The sequence below is a fragment of the Salvelinus sp. IW2-2015 genome, unplaced genomic scaffold, assembly GCF_002910315.2.
Source record: "Salvelinus sp. IW2-2015 unplaced genomic scaffold, ASM291031v2 Un_scaffold1462, whole genome shotgun sequence".
NCBI lineage: Eukaryota > Metazoa > Chordata > Actinopteri > Salmoniformes > Salmonidae > Salvelinus > Salvelinus sp. IW2-2015.
In genome coordinates, this window is record NW_019942923.1 from 106,274 (window position 1) to 119,444 (window position 13,171).

At 43.6% G+C, this 13,171-nt stretch overlaps 2 protein-coding genes across 3 annotated transcripts in view; both read left to right on the top strand.

Annotated features, from left to right (window-relative positions):
- The window catches only part of terf2ip (telomeric repeat binding factor 2, interacting protein), an 11,024-nt gene extending 1,933 nt beyond the window's left edge, over positions 1 to 9,091 (top strand). The window contains exons 2-7 of one of the 2 annotated variants that reach the window (XM_024138390.2): positions 3,779 to 4,108; positions 5,631 to 6,405; positions 6,595 to 6,710; positions 7,267 to 7,599; positions 7,806 to 7,986; positions 8,077 to 9,091. In XM_024138390.2, coding sequence (XP_023994158.1) covers positions 3,791 to 4,108; positions 5,631 to 6,405; positions 6,595 to 6,710; positions 7,267 to 7,599; positions 7,806 to 7,986; positions 8,077 to 8,213 — 1,860 coding nt within the window. In that variant the 5' untranslated portion in view covers positions 3,779 to 3,790 and the 3' untranslated portion in view covers positions 8,214 to 9,091. The remainder of the gene's footprint in view (positions 1 to 3,778; positions 4,109 to 5,630; positions 6,406 to 6,594; positions 6,711 to 7,266; positions 7,600 to 7,805; positions 7,987 to 8,076) is intronic. The other variant, XM_024138389.2, reaches the window with a different exon arrangement.
- Positions 9,092 to 9,372: 281 nt separating this feature from the next.
- The window catches only part of LOC112070933 (E3 ubiquitin-protein ligase RNF123), a 119,513-nt gene continuing 115,714 nt past the window's right edge, over positions 9,373 to 13,171 (top strand). Inside the window, exons 1-3 of the mRNA XM_070439182.1 lie at positions 9,373 to 9,539; positions 10,711 to 10,854; positions 11,407 to 11,494. Of these exons, the coding sequence (XP_070295283.1) occupies positions 10,770 to 10,854; positions 11,407 to 11,494 (173 nt within the window). The 5' untranslated portion in view covers positions 9,373 to 9,539; positions 10,711 to 10,769. The remainder of the gene's footprint in view (positions 9,540 to 10,710; positions 10,855 to 11,406; positions 11,495 to 13,171) is intronic.

Consider the following 13,171-nt stretch of genomic DNA (forward strand, 5'->3'; position numbering starts at 1 on the left):
TTGCGACGACTGCTGCTCTTGCGGCGTTCCGCGCGCCTGGGCCACGTTACCGCGGCGATCTGACCCGGCGATCTGTGAGAACACGGCAGCTTTGTCGAACAGCGCCAGGTTCCCCTCGAAGTCAAAGTCTGTGTCAAGCCCATCGTCCATATTGTTCCCGAAACACTCATCGTCCCTGTGCTGCCTCTGACCACCTCCTCCTCCTCCTCCTCCTCCTCCCCCGTTCTTCACGCCGTTCTTCTTGGGGGTGACCTGGTTGGCGCCCCGACTACTGGACGACCCTGTGATACCAAAACAAAAAGAGTAGTACAGGTCAGTAGTACAGGTCAGTAGTGGTAGTACAGGTCAGTAGTGGTAGTACAGGTCAGTAGTACAGGTCAGTAGTGGTAGTACAGGTCAGTAGTACAGGTCAGTAGTGGTAGGACAGGTCAGTAGTACAGGTCAGTAGTGGTAGTACAGGTCGGTAGTGGTAGGACAGGTCAGTAGTACAGGTCGGTAGTGGCAGGACAGGTCAGTAGGACAGGTCAGTAGTGGTAGGACAGGTCAGTAGTACAGGTTCAGTAGTGGTAGTACAGGTCAATAGTAGTAGTACAGGTCAGTAGTGGTAGGACAGGTTCCGTAGTGGTAGGACAGGTTCCGTAGTGGTAGGACAGGTTCCGTAGTGGTAGGACAGGTTCTGTAGTGCTTAGCCATCTGAAAGGGACACCGTGAGACCCAAACCGTTGCTGGCAGCAGTGCAGTTGCGTTGTGAATTCATATGAAATTTTATCAATTTTTCTTATCATAAAAAAAGTATTAAATTGCTGTTTTAAATGTTAAGAAAAAATGTCAATTTGTCACATCCCTAGTCAGATGAAGTTTGGTCCGAATTGGATGTTTTGGTACTATATTTACTAAATATGATCTGAATTCTATAAATTTAAAATGGCCAATTTGGATCAGTGAGCTTAATTTCCCCAAGATGATAACATTTAATAAGATGATAACATTCCACAAAATAAAGTTTCAGAAATACCAACATTATGTGTTTATAACTACAGAAACAATTTCAGAACAATCTGAACAATATCTTGCTGGGATGACATGTAACAACAGTGTTTTTATTTCTTCACTTACATATCTAATTTTCAATAGTTTCTTATCCAAATGACATATTGCCTACCTGTAAAACCATGTTAGGTCATTGACCCATTAGAATTGCACAGATTTCTTTCACATGACTATTTCCAGTTATGGGTGTTCTTTTCAATAGATCACTGTCCTGATGAGCTACAGGTCTACAGACAGGTGTTATGGGGTCTTTTAAATATGTATCCTTTTACAGCTGTGGTTATTTATTCAGATCAAATGTTCTATAGCTCTACATACAGATGGCTTTGAGCTCTAATACTGGAAAAATATTTTCAATATTGCACTTAAAAAAAAAAAAAAAACTTCCACTAGGTGGAGCCATTGACCACAGGAGCTCTTACCTTGTGGATCTATATTTTAAATGTTTTATTTGACGTTTATTTAAATAGGCAAGTCAGTTAAGAACAAATTCTTATTTACAATGTCCGGCCAAACCCGAACGACGCTGGGCCAATTGGGGCTCCCAATCACGGCCGGATGTGATACAGCCTGGATTCGAACCAGGGTGTCTGTCGTGACGCCTCTAGCGCTGAGATGCAGTGCCTCAGACCACTGCGCCACTCGGGAACCCGCCAGTGGAATAATTTCCTTGTTAATTGTCTTCCCTTTGACCAACGTACTTGTCCATTCTGTCTGCCTTTGTTTTGATGAAGCCAGAAACATGGAGCAGTAGTACAGGTTCCGTAGTGGTAGGACAGGTCAGTAGTGCTTAGCCATCTGACGCACCGTGAGACCCAAACCGTTGCTGGCAGCAGTGCAGTTGCATTGTGAATTCACATGGAACATAGTCAATTTAAATCAAATATATTTTTCAATGACGATCTAATAATTAGTTAGCACCTTTTAGTCACATTACAGAGTTTGCGTTCACTTTCAGAAATCAGTATTTTCAAAACGCAGATAAAGAAAATCAGTGTTTTAAACCATACAACGTTGTTTTATATTGAAAGTCCATTTTTTTTCTTCTTCAATGGTGCAACTAGTTTTTCTTCACACAGAATACATTAGTGCAACACGTTCGGAAGAAAATAGTTTTCATCAGATGACAACAGAATTGCAACGCTATTTGGCTAGCAGTTACACATAAGTAAATTAGCTTATAATTTAAAAGCAATGTATTTTTTGTTGTTGTTGTTAAAACTATGCATATTTCTCTTTAGCCAGCTTACATTTCCTAATGTTTTGCTTGAAGTTGATCTTGCATTTTAACTTGCTACCGGAGAAAAACTACACCTGAGGAAAAATAGCCTACACATCTCTCAGAGCTCTGTCTGGTGATCCAATGATGAGAGCAAAGATACTGTATTTAATCCAAGAGGGAAAGGGTGATACCTAGTCAGTTGTACAACTGAATGCCTTCAACTGAAATGTGTCTTCAACATTTAGCCCAACCCCTCTGAATCAGAGAGGTGCGGGGGGTGGCCTTAGTAGACATCCACGTCACCGGCGCGCTGGGTACAGTGGGTTATCTTCCTTGCTCAGGGGCACAACGACATATTTTTAACCTCGTCAGCTCTCAGCAACCTTTCGGTGCGACTATACCACGAAATTAGTCCTTTTACAGTCATGATTTGGAGAGAACACCGAATGAAGCCCAGCAGAATTTACAATAATAATAATTTTTGATCTGCGTTTAGGAAAACGCAGCAAGATATTTTTTCTTCGTTTTATCTTTCCTTTTCTGTGTGAGAAAAAAACAAAGAATCCTGCGTTAATGTGACCCATTCATTGGTTGGCCTTCCACTTCTTTCCATATATGGAAACGAATACTTCAAAATCGAGAAAAATCTGAAATACAACCGGTATGCATCATACCGGCTGTATTTTGAAAGTTATATATCTTGAAAACTTGATTGCTGACATGCAAAACATTTTGAAATTGTCTAATGAAACAAATACCAAAATATAGTTTTTTGGTGGAATTTTCCTTTAAGACAGACCCTTAGCAGAGAGTGCATAATATTCCCCCATGAAACCAACATAAAGTCACTTTTTGAGAACGGAACGGCAAAAAGGTGTACCTTGCTCTTTACCATCATATGATTCTAGATATATCACTCTCATCGTCCTAGGACCTTCAGTGGAAGAGGTATTGACAAGAAAAACCCAGAATATCTAACCAGGTAACCTAGTGGGTAGAGCGTTGGGCCAGTAACCAGCAGGTAGCCTAGTGGTTAGAGCGTTGGGCCAGTAACCGAAAGGTTGCTGGATCAAATCCCCAAACTGACAAGGAAAACATCTGTTGTTCTGCCCCTGAGCAAGGCAGTTTAACCCACTGTTCCCCGGGCACCAAAAACGTGGATGTAGATTAAGGCAGTCAGTCCCCACAGCACCTCTCTGATTCATAGGGGTTGGGTTAAATGCGGAAGACACTTTTCAGTTGAATACATTCAGTTGGATAACTGACTAGGTATCTTCCTTTCTCTTTCCCAATATCTAAACTGAAAAATGTTTACAGCAGTGTTACCGTTGCTGAAATAGAGATGCTAAGTTAGCTAGCTACTTCATCATCGTTTGCAGGCAGTTCTCTCCATGTAGCAATGTTTATTGTAGCTTCCTTATTCAAACAAATCAAACACTTGCTATTCTTTATCCGAACTTCATCCATATTATTGAAACTGCAGTTATTTTGTACTTTTTTCTATAGGCTCTTTCAACCATGTCGTCCAGATTAGGAGGTAGGTCCTCTCCCATCTCCCCTGTCCTGTTCCTGACGGTAGACGGTGAACCCATGCGATTCTTCCTGCGTCCCGGCCCCACCAAGGTTCACCTGCAGCCCATCATCAAGGCAGGCGGAGGCCTGGTGTGCAGGGCCCAGGAGCCTGGGGCTTTCCTACTGATAGACCCAGAGGAGATGGGGTCCGTTGCGGGTTCGGCAGCCCACTGGTACGTGTCCACCCAGTACATCCGGGACTGTATGGAGACGAATCAGCAGCTGGAGGTGGAGGATTACCGCTTCAAGCCTGACAACGTAAAGGTAACTTGATATAGAGAAGGGTTTACCCCAGGATTGGTTTACCCCAGGATTGTTTAAACAAGGTGGTGGTGAGGGGGGGCTTTAGCTGCCGTAATTTACAGTGAGCTCCAAAACTATTGGGACAGTGACACATTTTGTGTTGGTTTGACTCTGTACTTTGGATGATAAAATTACTGAGGTTAAAGTGCTGACTTATTTGATAGTATTTCCATCCATAGTCATAGTCCCCCCCATTTTTAGGGGACCAAAAGTGTTTTGGACAAATTCACTTATATGTCTATTAAAGTAGTCAAAAGTTTAGTATTTGGTCCCATATTCCTAGCACTCAATGATTACATCAAGCTGGTGACTCTACAAACTTGTTGGATGCATTTGCTGTTTAAAAAAAAGTTGTGTTTCAATAGAAATTCATTGTAAATAATGTATTATGCCATTTTGGAGTCACGCACTAAAAAAAAGGAATAGAATATGCTTCTAAACACTAATACATTAACGTGGATGCTACCATGGTTACGGATAGTCCTGAATGAATCGTCAATAATGATGAACATCATACCCCCCCAAGGACATGCTACCCTAGTTACGGATAGTCCTGAATGAATCGTCAATAATGATGAACATCATACCCCCCCAAGGACATGCTAACCTCTCACCATTACAATAACAGAGGAGGTTAGCATTTTATATCATACCCCCCAAGACATGCTAACCTCTCACCATTACAATAAACAGGGCGAGGTTAGCATTTTATATCATACCCCCAAGACATGCTAACCTCTCACCATTATAATAACAGGGGTTAGCATTTTATATCATACCCCCAAGACATGCTAACCTCTCCACCATTACAATAACAGAGGAGGGTTAGCATTTTAATCATACCCCCAAGACATGCTAACCTCTCACCATTACAATAACAGGGGAGGTTAGCATTTTATATTCATACCCCCAAGACATGCTAAACTCTCACCATTACAATAACAGAGGAGGTTAGCATTTTATATCATACCCCAAGACATGCTAACCTCTCACCATTACAATAACAGGGGAGGTTAGCATTTTATATCATAACCCCCAAGACATGCTAACCTCTCACCATTACAATAACAGGGGAGGTTAGCATTTTATATCATACCCCCAAGGACATGGTAACCTCTCACCATTACAATAACAGGGGAGGTTAGCATTTTATACCCCCAAGGACATGCTAACCTCTCACCGTTATAATAACGAGCGGTTAGCATTTCTGGGGAGGTATGATATTTGTGCGTATGTAACTTCCTCACTCATCATGATTTTACGATTCATTCAGCATTATCCGTAATCATGGTAGCATCCACATTTAATGTAGTCGTGTTTAGAAACATATTCTATGACAGTCTGCAAACCTCATTGTCATTGTATCATTTTAAAAGGGCTGGAGTATAGAGCTGTTCCAATCATTTTTGGAACTCAATTGTTGTGTCATAGTAGAATGACACTTCAATAATCTCTCTCCCTATATGTGTGTGTGTGTGTACAGGTGAAAGTCCAGACCAGGTCAGAGAAACAGAGCGTAGGTAACAGGGGACGCATGTGCTACACTCTGAAAGAGGATAAGGCCATTATGACGTACATCTGTGAGCACAAGCGTGAGTCGCGTGGGAACAGGATATGGCAGGAGATGGCGAAGAATGGTCTGACCTGTCACAGCTGGCAGTCGATGAGGGACCGTTACCTTAAACAGCTCATTCACAGACAACCTGAGCCTCGGGACAGCAGGGGAAGGAACAAAACTGTCGCTACTGCTGCATCGGAGGAGAACGGAGGGAACTCGTCTGAGAAAGAGAGAGAGAAAGACATCCCAATACAGACCTCCTCACTTCAGAAAGAATCACCACAGCCTGATATTATTACGCCGTCGGCCCAAGAGTCAGACGCCTCAAAGACTTCCTCTGAATCCCAACTCCCTCAGGCATCATCATCATCAGACACTGGTCTTCAACTCCCACAGATGTCCCCTCAGAAAGACCAGGCTCAGTGCTGTCCTGAAGGACCGGGAACAGAGGAATCAACTGTGGAACCAGAGAGAGATCCCTCGCCCCAACTAGAGCCACCAGCAGACCCTGCCCAGTCTGACACTGCAACACCACAGCGGGTCCCTTCTAAGAGACTCCACCAGCCCTCTCCTCCTGGGGGCAAACACACACATCCCCAGACTGAGGAGGCAGCAGCCATCCCGTCACTTAAAAGAGCCAGGTTAAATAGTGGAGCAGTGGCAGAGGTCCTGGAGAAAAGGGATTCAGCTGTTACGTCAGGTAGGCTTAGGGTTGAACAACTCATAGGACTACCCATCTCTCTAGATCTCTCCGTCTGTCTGTCTGTGTCTGTCTGTCTGTCTCTCTCTCCTCCCTCTCTCTCTCTCCACACTCTCTCTGTCTCTCTCACTTTCTCTCTGTCTTTGTCTCTCTCTGTTAGTTATAAAATGTATTTTGTTCTTGCTTCAGGAGAGAAGGCAACAACTTCCAACACGACAGAGGGGCAGCTGGGAAAGAAAAAGGCCAACAAGCGAAAACTGGGCATCCTCGAGAGTGCAGTTAGAGAATTCGAGGGGTCAGATGAGGTATGATAATCTGTGACACCTAGGCTAGTTATTACACATGTAGGACCTAGAATCAGGAAGAACTCTGTCCTCCAATCTCTGATGTTTAGGACCTAGAATCAGGAAGAACTCTGTCCTCCAATCTCTGATGTTTAGGACCAAGAATCAGGAAGAACTCTGTCGTCCAATCTCTGATGTTTAGGACCTAGAATCAGGAAGAACTCTGTCGTCCAATCTCTGATGTGTAGGACCTAGAATCAGGAAGAATCCTGTAGTCCAATCTCTCATGTTTAGGACCTCTATAGTCAGGAAGAACCCTGTAGTCCAATCTCTCATGTTTAGGACCTAGAGTCAGGAAGAACCCTGGACAGATTGGGAAAACCTCCTGTTCTCACTCATACAGAATACAAAAGCTGACTGTATTTATTGTTTAGCCTGTTGAACATGGATCTGTATTTGAATGTCAGTGGTTGTATTCATTAGTGCACAATGTAGCAAAAGGTTATGCAACAGAAAATGAAAGCAAACGTTACTGTCTGTTTGGTTCCTAGTACTGACAGTTGTTTCTTGTTCCTAGTCAGGGGATGAGGATGACGATGAAACTCCAGACCTGACTGAGATTGCTGGCCCTCCCCCTGCACCAGTCCCAGGACCAGGCCGGGAGACCCAGACACCAGTAGCTGCCCCCCAGACAGGGAATATCTCTGCTCAGATACAGCCCCAGCCTGCTGCCCAAGAGAAGAGCTCAGAGACCCAGCCTGAGGGCCAACTACCTGATGCCAGTGGCCCCGCAATGAGTGGATCGGCCCCAAATGCACCTGCAACGAGTATCCATGTCCCGAAAGACCCTGCTATCCCGTCCACTTCTGCAGTTCCTCACCTGTTCCTGTTTGAGCGTGACTCCCAACAGGTAAGAAGGGACAGACTCCATTGAGGTTTTTCAAGAACTTTTTTTTAGCTTCAGTGATGCTGTTTTTATTAAACATTGTGTTTTTGGTTCTTTTCCCTTTTTTACTGTTTCTTGTTTGCTTTTACTTCTTATTATTTTACGGTAAAATGTGCGGCGATTAAAAAAAAAAAAAAAAATGCTTTGATTTGTTTTTGATACGATTTGAGGCGGAGGAAGAGGAGCCTTCCCAGCCCTTCACCCAACTCCAGCTCCAGGAGGCCAAGCAGCTGGTCCTCAGCCTGATGAGGGAATCCAAACTGGGGCTGGTCGCTGTCACCAAGGCACTCCTGAAAAACAGTGGAGATGTCTCCGCTGCCCTGAGAGACCCACTGATGATGCCTAACGTAGGTAGGTAGGGGGGGGGGGGTGTTAATGAATAGAAGACACGTATTGTTCACTGTACCACATGAACACTAAAGGTACATTGTATTATTGTAGGGGACGGAGTTCGGCAGGGCCCTCGATGGGAACGTCATGACGACCGCCTGTTGCTGTCAGCTGATCCTTCGGAACTCCAGAAGAAGTTTGGGGAAGAGGGCGTGGCCAAGAGGATGGCGTTCCTCGATGCAGAGTGACATTGGGGGTTCAATAGTATGCGACGTTGTGTTGTTCAGAACAAACCATCGCACGTTTCCACCCCCCAAAAATTATACGCACCGTTCTTCAACATTCTTTGAGGTATGATTGCTCCCGTTTGGTCGGTGTGGCCTGATCAATATGGGACCGGCATTACCATTTTAAAATCGCAAAATTTCATGCAGCACAATAAACAATCGCACCTCTGGGCTAACAATAATTACAATGTTGTTTTCCGACTGAACGCGTTCCTGTGTTGTATTAACCAAATAGATACAAACAGGAAGGACTACCTTAGCCCTTGATCATGACTGGCGGTTCAATTCTATTATAAAATAAGAGTCCTTGGACGAAGGCGTCTTCTGTACGGGAGAGTTTTGTTAAGAGTCCCGACGCTCGGTCTGAACATTTAACACGCATCGTTTTGCGGTACGGTTTTGGACGCATAAGGACGTATGAAATTATTTTTGACGTGATATGAAAGTAGGAGGGATCTATTTTTCTAGAACCGTACAGCAATTGAGAATCGATTCAGGTTTAGACGGGAGTATTTGGCTGTTCTGGCTTCCACAGCCACTTCACCTTTAAACAGAACATGTGAGGTCCTTGGACTAAGGAGTAACGTTGGGCTCATTATAGTCAGTCCATTATTGGGCTAGGAAATGCCATGTAAGATAGCACATTTTAACTTGTAATATTTTAACTTTTGTAATGTGTCTGTGGAATTCAAAATGTGCTATTTTTTTTGCAATAGTAAACATGTAATAGTAAACAATAGTAAACATGCTACATATGTGAAATATACTGTATGCATATGATGATTTGTGACAATCTGCCATTGTAATAAAATAACTGATGTAATTCGCTTCATAAGTTATCTAACTTGCTTGTTTCCTGCAGCCAATTTAGTGATAATATGCATTTTGAGTGAATTGCTGGGAGATGGGTCCTATTGGTTTTGGGTATATGGGTTGCCAAATAGTTTAAGTATTTTAAGAATATTTAGTAGCTTGTGCAAAATATATGACAAATGGCAACATTACTACCATACACAATACATCACCATGTCATTTTTGGACCACTATCTACTACTCCGACTGAATATATCTCATCAGCCCATTCGCGTTCTGCAATGAGATCTATTTTGGACCAGCTGATACGCCGTGACTTCGAATCGCTTGACAATAATAGGATTGTTAAAACATTTAAAGGGGGAGTGAGCGTCTGGGTGCATAACCGCACATTACTGGAAATTTTGTACAAACAAGCATAATTTATATTTCAATACTTTTTTGGAGGTCTTTGAGTTATAGAAAGAGAACCGGGTAAGTGTTAAACCAGCCAGCTTACTTACCACTTAGCAGCTAACGCTAGCAAGCCAATACAGACAGCGGTCCAGCGGAGCGGCAATGCAATGATGGCTGTCACTGCCCATGTAACCAAGGGTTGATGGTGCACTGCAAATGCCTGCAAATATAACCGAGAACAAGATAGTTAAATAATCATAGGCTAACGTACTTTATCAGTGCAGTAGCCAGCCACTCATTTTAAATGTTTGCGTATTCACATAGCTACTGTAGCTAGCTATTTTATTGAGATGTGAGTGTTTTCTGTGCACAACCGCACAATCCTTAGCAACTAGCTAGCAAGCTAACGTTGTTTGCAACCTGGATACAACACCTGACTAACTAGCAACTAGGTACAATAACTTTAATGTATGGGTAGTCAATGTGTAATCTATTTGTGATTTGGTTAGCTTAGTTATAAAGTATTTTAGTTAGCTACCTGTTAACGTTGCACCAGGCAGTTACTTAGCTTGGCTAGCTAACGTTAGATTTACTACCCTACAGTACCACCACAATCTCATTGGCTATCTAACGTTAGCAAGCTAGCTAGTAACAGTAGCCTCTCCTCAGTCTGAAATGTGCTTGCCTTGCGAGTTAGCAAGCTAACGTTAACGAACGTTACTGTGATTGTCTTGTACGGTGTGTCTGCCTACGCCCTATTCTGCTCTTACATACCTGCTGTGTACGTACGCGTTGTATACACTCCAATACACAATTGTATTGCATTGTAGTACAGGTTAACAGTTGTTGTTTTTCAAAACATGGAGGAAACGTTACATCTTTTAATTCCACATATGTGGCTACCTAGTTAATATAACAAAATTATCAACTCCATTCCATGCAAAGCTATAGCATTGGTAATACGATGTTAACTAACGTAGAGTAGAGCAAATGTTTAGTCGGTGTCACCCAACCCAGGCTTAGTTCCCAGGAGCCCCTCTTTATGAGAGCATTTTTTTATGCATGCAGTATGTACGACCCAAACGACACCCTATTCCCTATAATAGTGCACTCCTTTTGCCATAGCCCTGCCGTCCCTGGTCAAAAGTAGTGCACTATATAGGGAATAGGGTGCCGTTTGAGACGCACTATGTATGTTTATCTCAGTATGCAACATTATATTATTATGAGTGTGGTGGTCTTTTCCTAGCCGTGCATGGGTCAACGTCGGCAGGTAACCCCATCTCCTGACCATCCCACTGAGGCAGAATGAGTTCTAAGGGGGGAGGAAGCACAGCTCTGACCCGACGAAACTACAGACTGGCCTCCGACACAGACAAGCCCAAAGTCACAGGTGAGGAGATGGGGGAGCAGGGATGAGAGGACAAGGGAGGGAGAGATGGATGGGCCAAAAGTCTAGTCAGGTGAGGAGAGGCGGAGCATAAATGAGTGGAGGACAGGTTAGAGGGAGGGATGGATGGATGGAAGGACAAAAGTCAAGTCAGGTGAGGAGTGGAACGGAGGGAGGAAAAAGGAGAGGAGGGGAGAAGATAAGAGGGAGGGATGGATAGATGGTGAAAGGACAGACAGCCTGGTCCCAGATCTGTTTTTGTTGTCATGCCAACTCCTATGGTCATTGTTTCAGGCGAATATGACCATTGGAGTTGACAAGACAGCTGATCAGATACTGTTCTGGAACCAGCCTCCATCTTGTTCTCACATTCTTTCCCCATTGGACTTGGCCTCTGTCTTTCTCAGGTATTGTTAGAACACTGAGTGGCTCTATTATACATCAACATATTCTGTCTTGTTTATTGTGGTCGGCACCATTTTCAACAGGTCAAATTCCTGGTACATTTACTTGGAGGATAAAGGTTATTCTGTCGTCTCTCTCTCTCTCTCTCAGGTATTGTGAATGAGAAATTACTGAGTGACTACCTACACCATGTATTTCCTGCCTCTCACCTTCCACGCCCCCCACTGGCTTCCCTCAGGTATCTGTCTGACTTGTCTACAACTCTTCTGGTCTTCTACTCTCAGAGGGGAGGTTTCCTCGGACACAGATTAAGCCTAGTCTTGGACTAAAAAGCTTTTTAAATGGAGATTCCCAATTGAGCATGCTTTTTAGTCTAGGATTAGGCTTAATCTGTGTCTGGGAAACTGGCCCTTGTAGTGTGTTATACTCTTTGGTTGTGATGCGTGTGCCATAGAAATAACATCTATGGTTTCTTTGATTCTTTTTTTATGGTGTGTGTGTGTGTGTAAGGAAATGCGCTACATCAACAGATGCTATTCAGTGTTTATTTCTCTATGACCTTAGATTTCAGTGATCCTGCAATGTCCCTTAATAACAAACCATATTACCACACATGTGGCATGGTGCCCTTCTTGGTAGCAATCTCAGTTTGTGTCTCAAATGACACCCGGCCTATTCCCTTGGTAGTGCACTCCTTTTGACCGTGGGCTCTGGGGCCATATCAAGCGTCTCAGAGTAGGAGTGCTGTTCTAGGATCAGGCCCCCCCGTCCGTCCGTCCGTGTAATATAATCAGTTGTGATCTACAGGTTTTTTTTCTGCATCAGAAAGGAGTTTAGGTGGTGGACGTGGCAATGAGCACGTTCGGCCTGTCGGCGTGGCTGAACTAGAGAATTTTAGGCCCCTATATTGGTGGCATAAATAAATGTTTAAATTTTTATGCCAGTTTTCTGAAATGTTAGACATTTCTCCGTGGAGAACATTTTGCAGTTTTAAAGCACATTTTCTGCAATTCTATGCATTTTGCCATGGCTTTTGCTCAAACATAATAACAAAATCAATACTGCTAAATTGTTCGTTCTCAAAGTTCTCAAACACATACTGTAGGTCAAAAACACATATAGGTCAATAATTTCTGTATTTTTTTAATTTTTTTATACCTTCCACCAATTCTGTGGTATCCAATTGGTAGTTAGTCTTGTCTCATAGCTGCGACTCCTGTACGGACTCGGGAGAGGCGAAGGTCGAGAGCCATGCATCCTCCGAAACACAACCCAACCACTGCTTCTTGACACAATACCCACTTAAGCCGGTCACCAATGTGCCGGAGGAAACACCGTACACCGAGCACTGCGCCCGGCCCACCACAGGAGTCACTAGAGTGCGATGGGACAAGGACATCCCTGCCTGCCAAACCCTCCCCTAACCCGGACGACCCTGGGCCAATTGTGTACCTCCCCCATAGGTCTCCCGGTCGCGGCTGGCTGCGACAGAGCCTGGACTCGGGCCCAGAATCTCTGGTGGCACAGCTAGCATAGCGATGCAGGGCCTTAGACCACTGCGCCACTCGGGAGGCCCACCTAGGTCAATTTCTACACACTTTTTTGTTTTGTTTAAGTTTACACACTCAAGCGTTTTTCCATCCCGAAAATGTATAATTAAATATATATATTTTTTACTGTTCCGATAAAGGCGACCCATTTAAAAAACACTTATGCGGCCTGCCTAAGGATTTCAATGGTAGAAAAAAGTCCCTGATCTAAAAGGCAAAACTGATCTTAAATCAGCACTACTACTTAGAGACACTTGATACTCATGGCCCCAGGTCACTGCATAGGGATTAGAGTGACATTTGTGAAGCAACCCTAGTCCTTTTCCAGTTTGTTTTCAAAACAGCCTAGTAGTGCTATGTTTTTA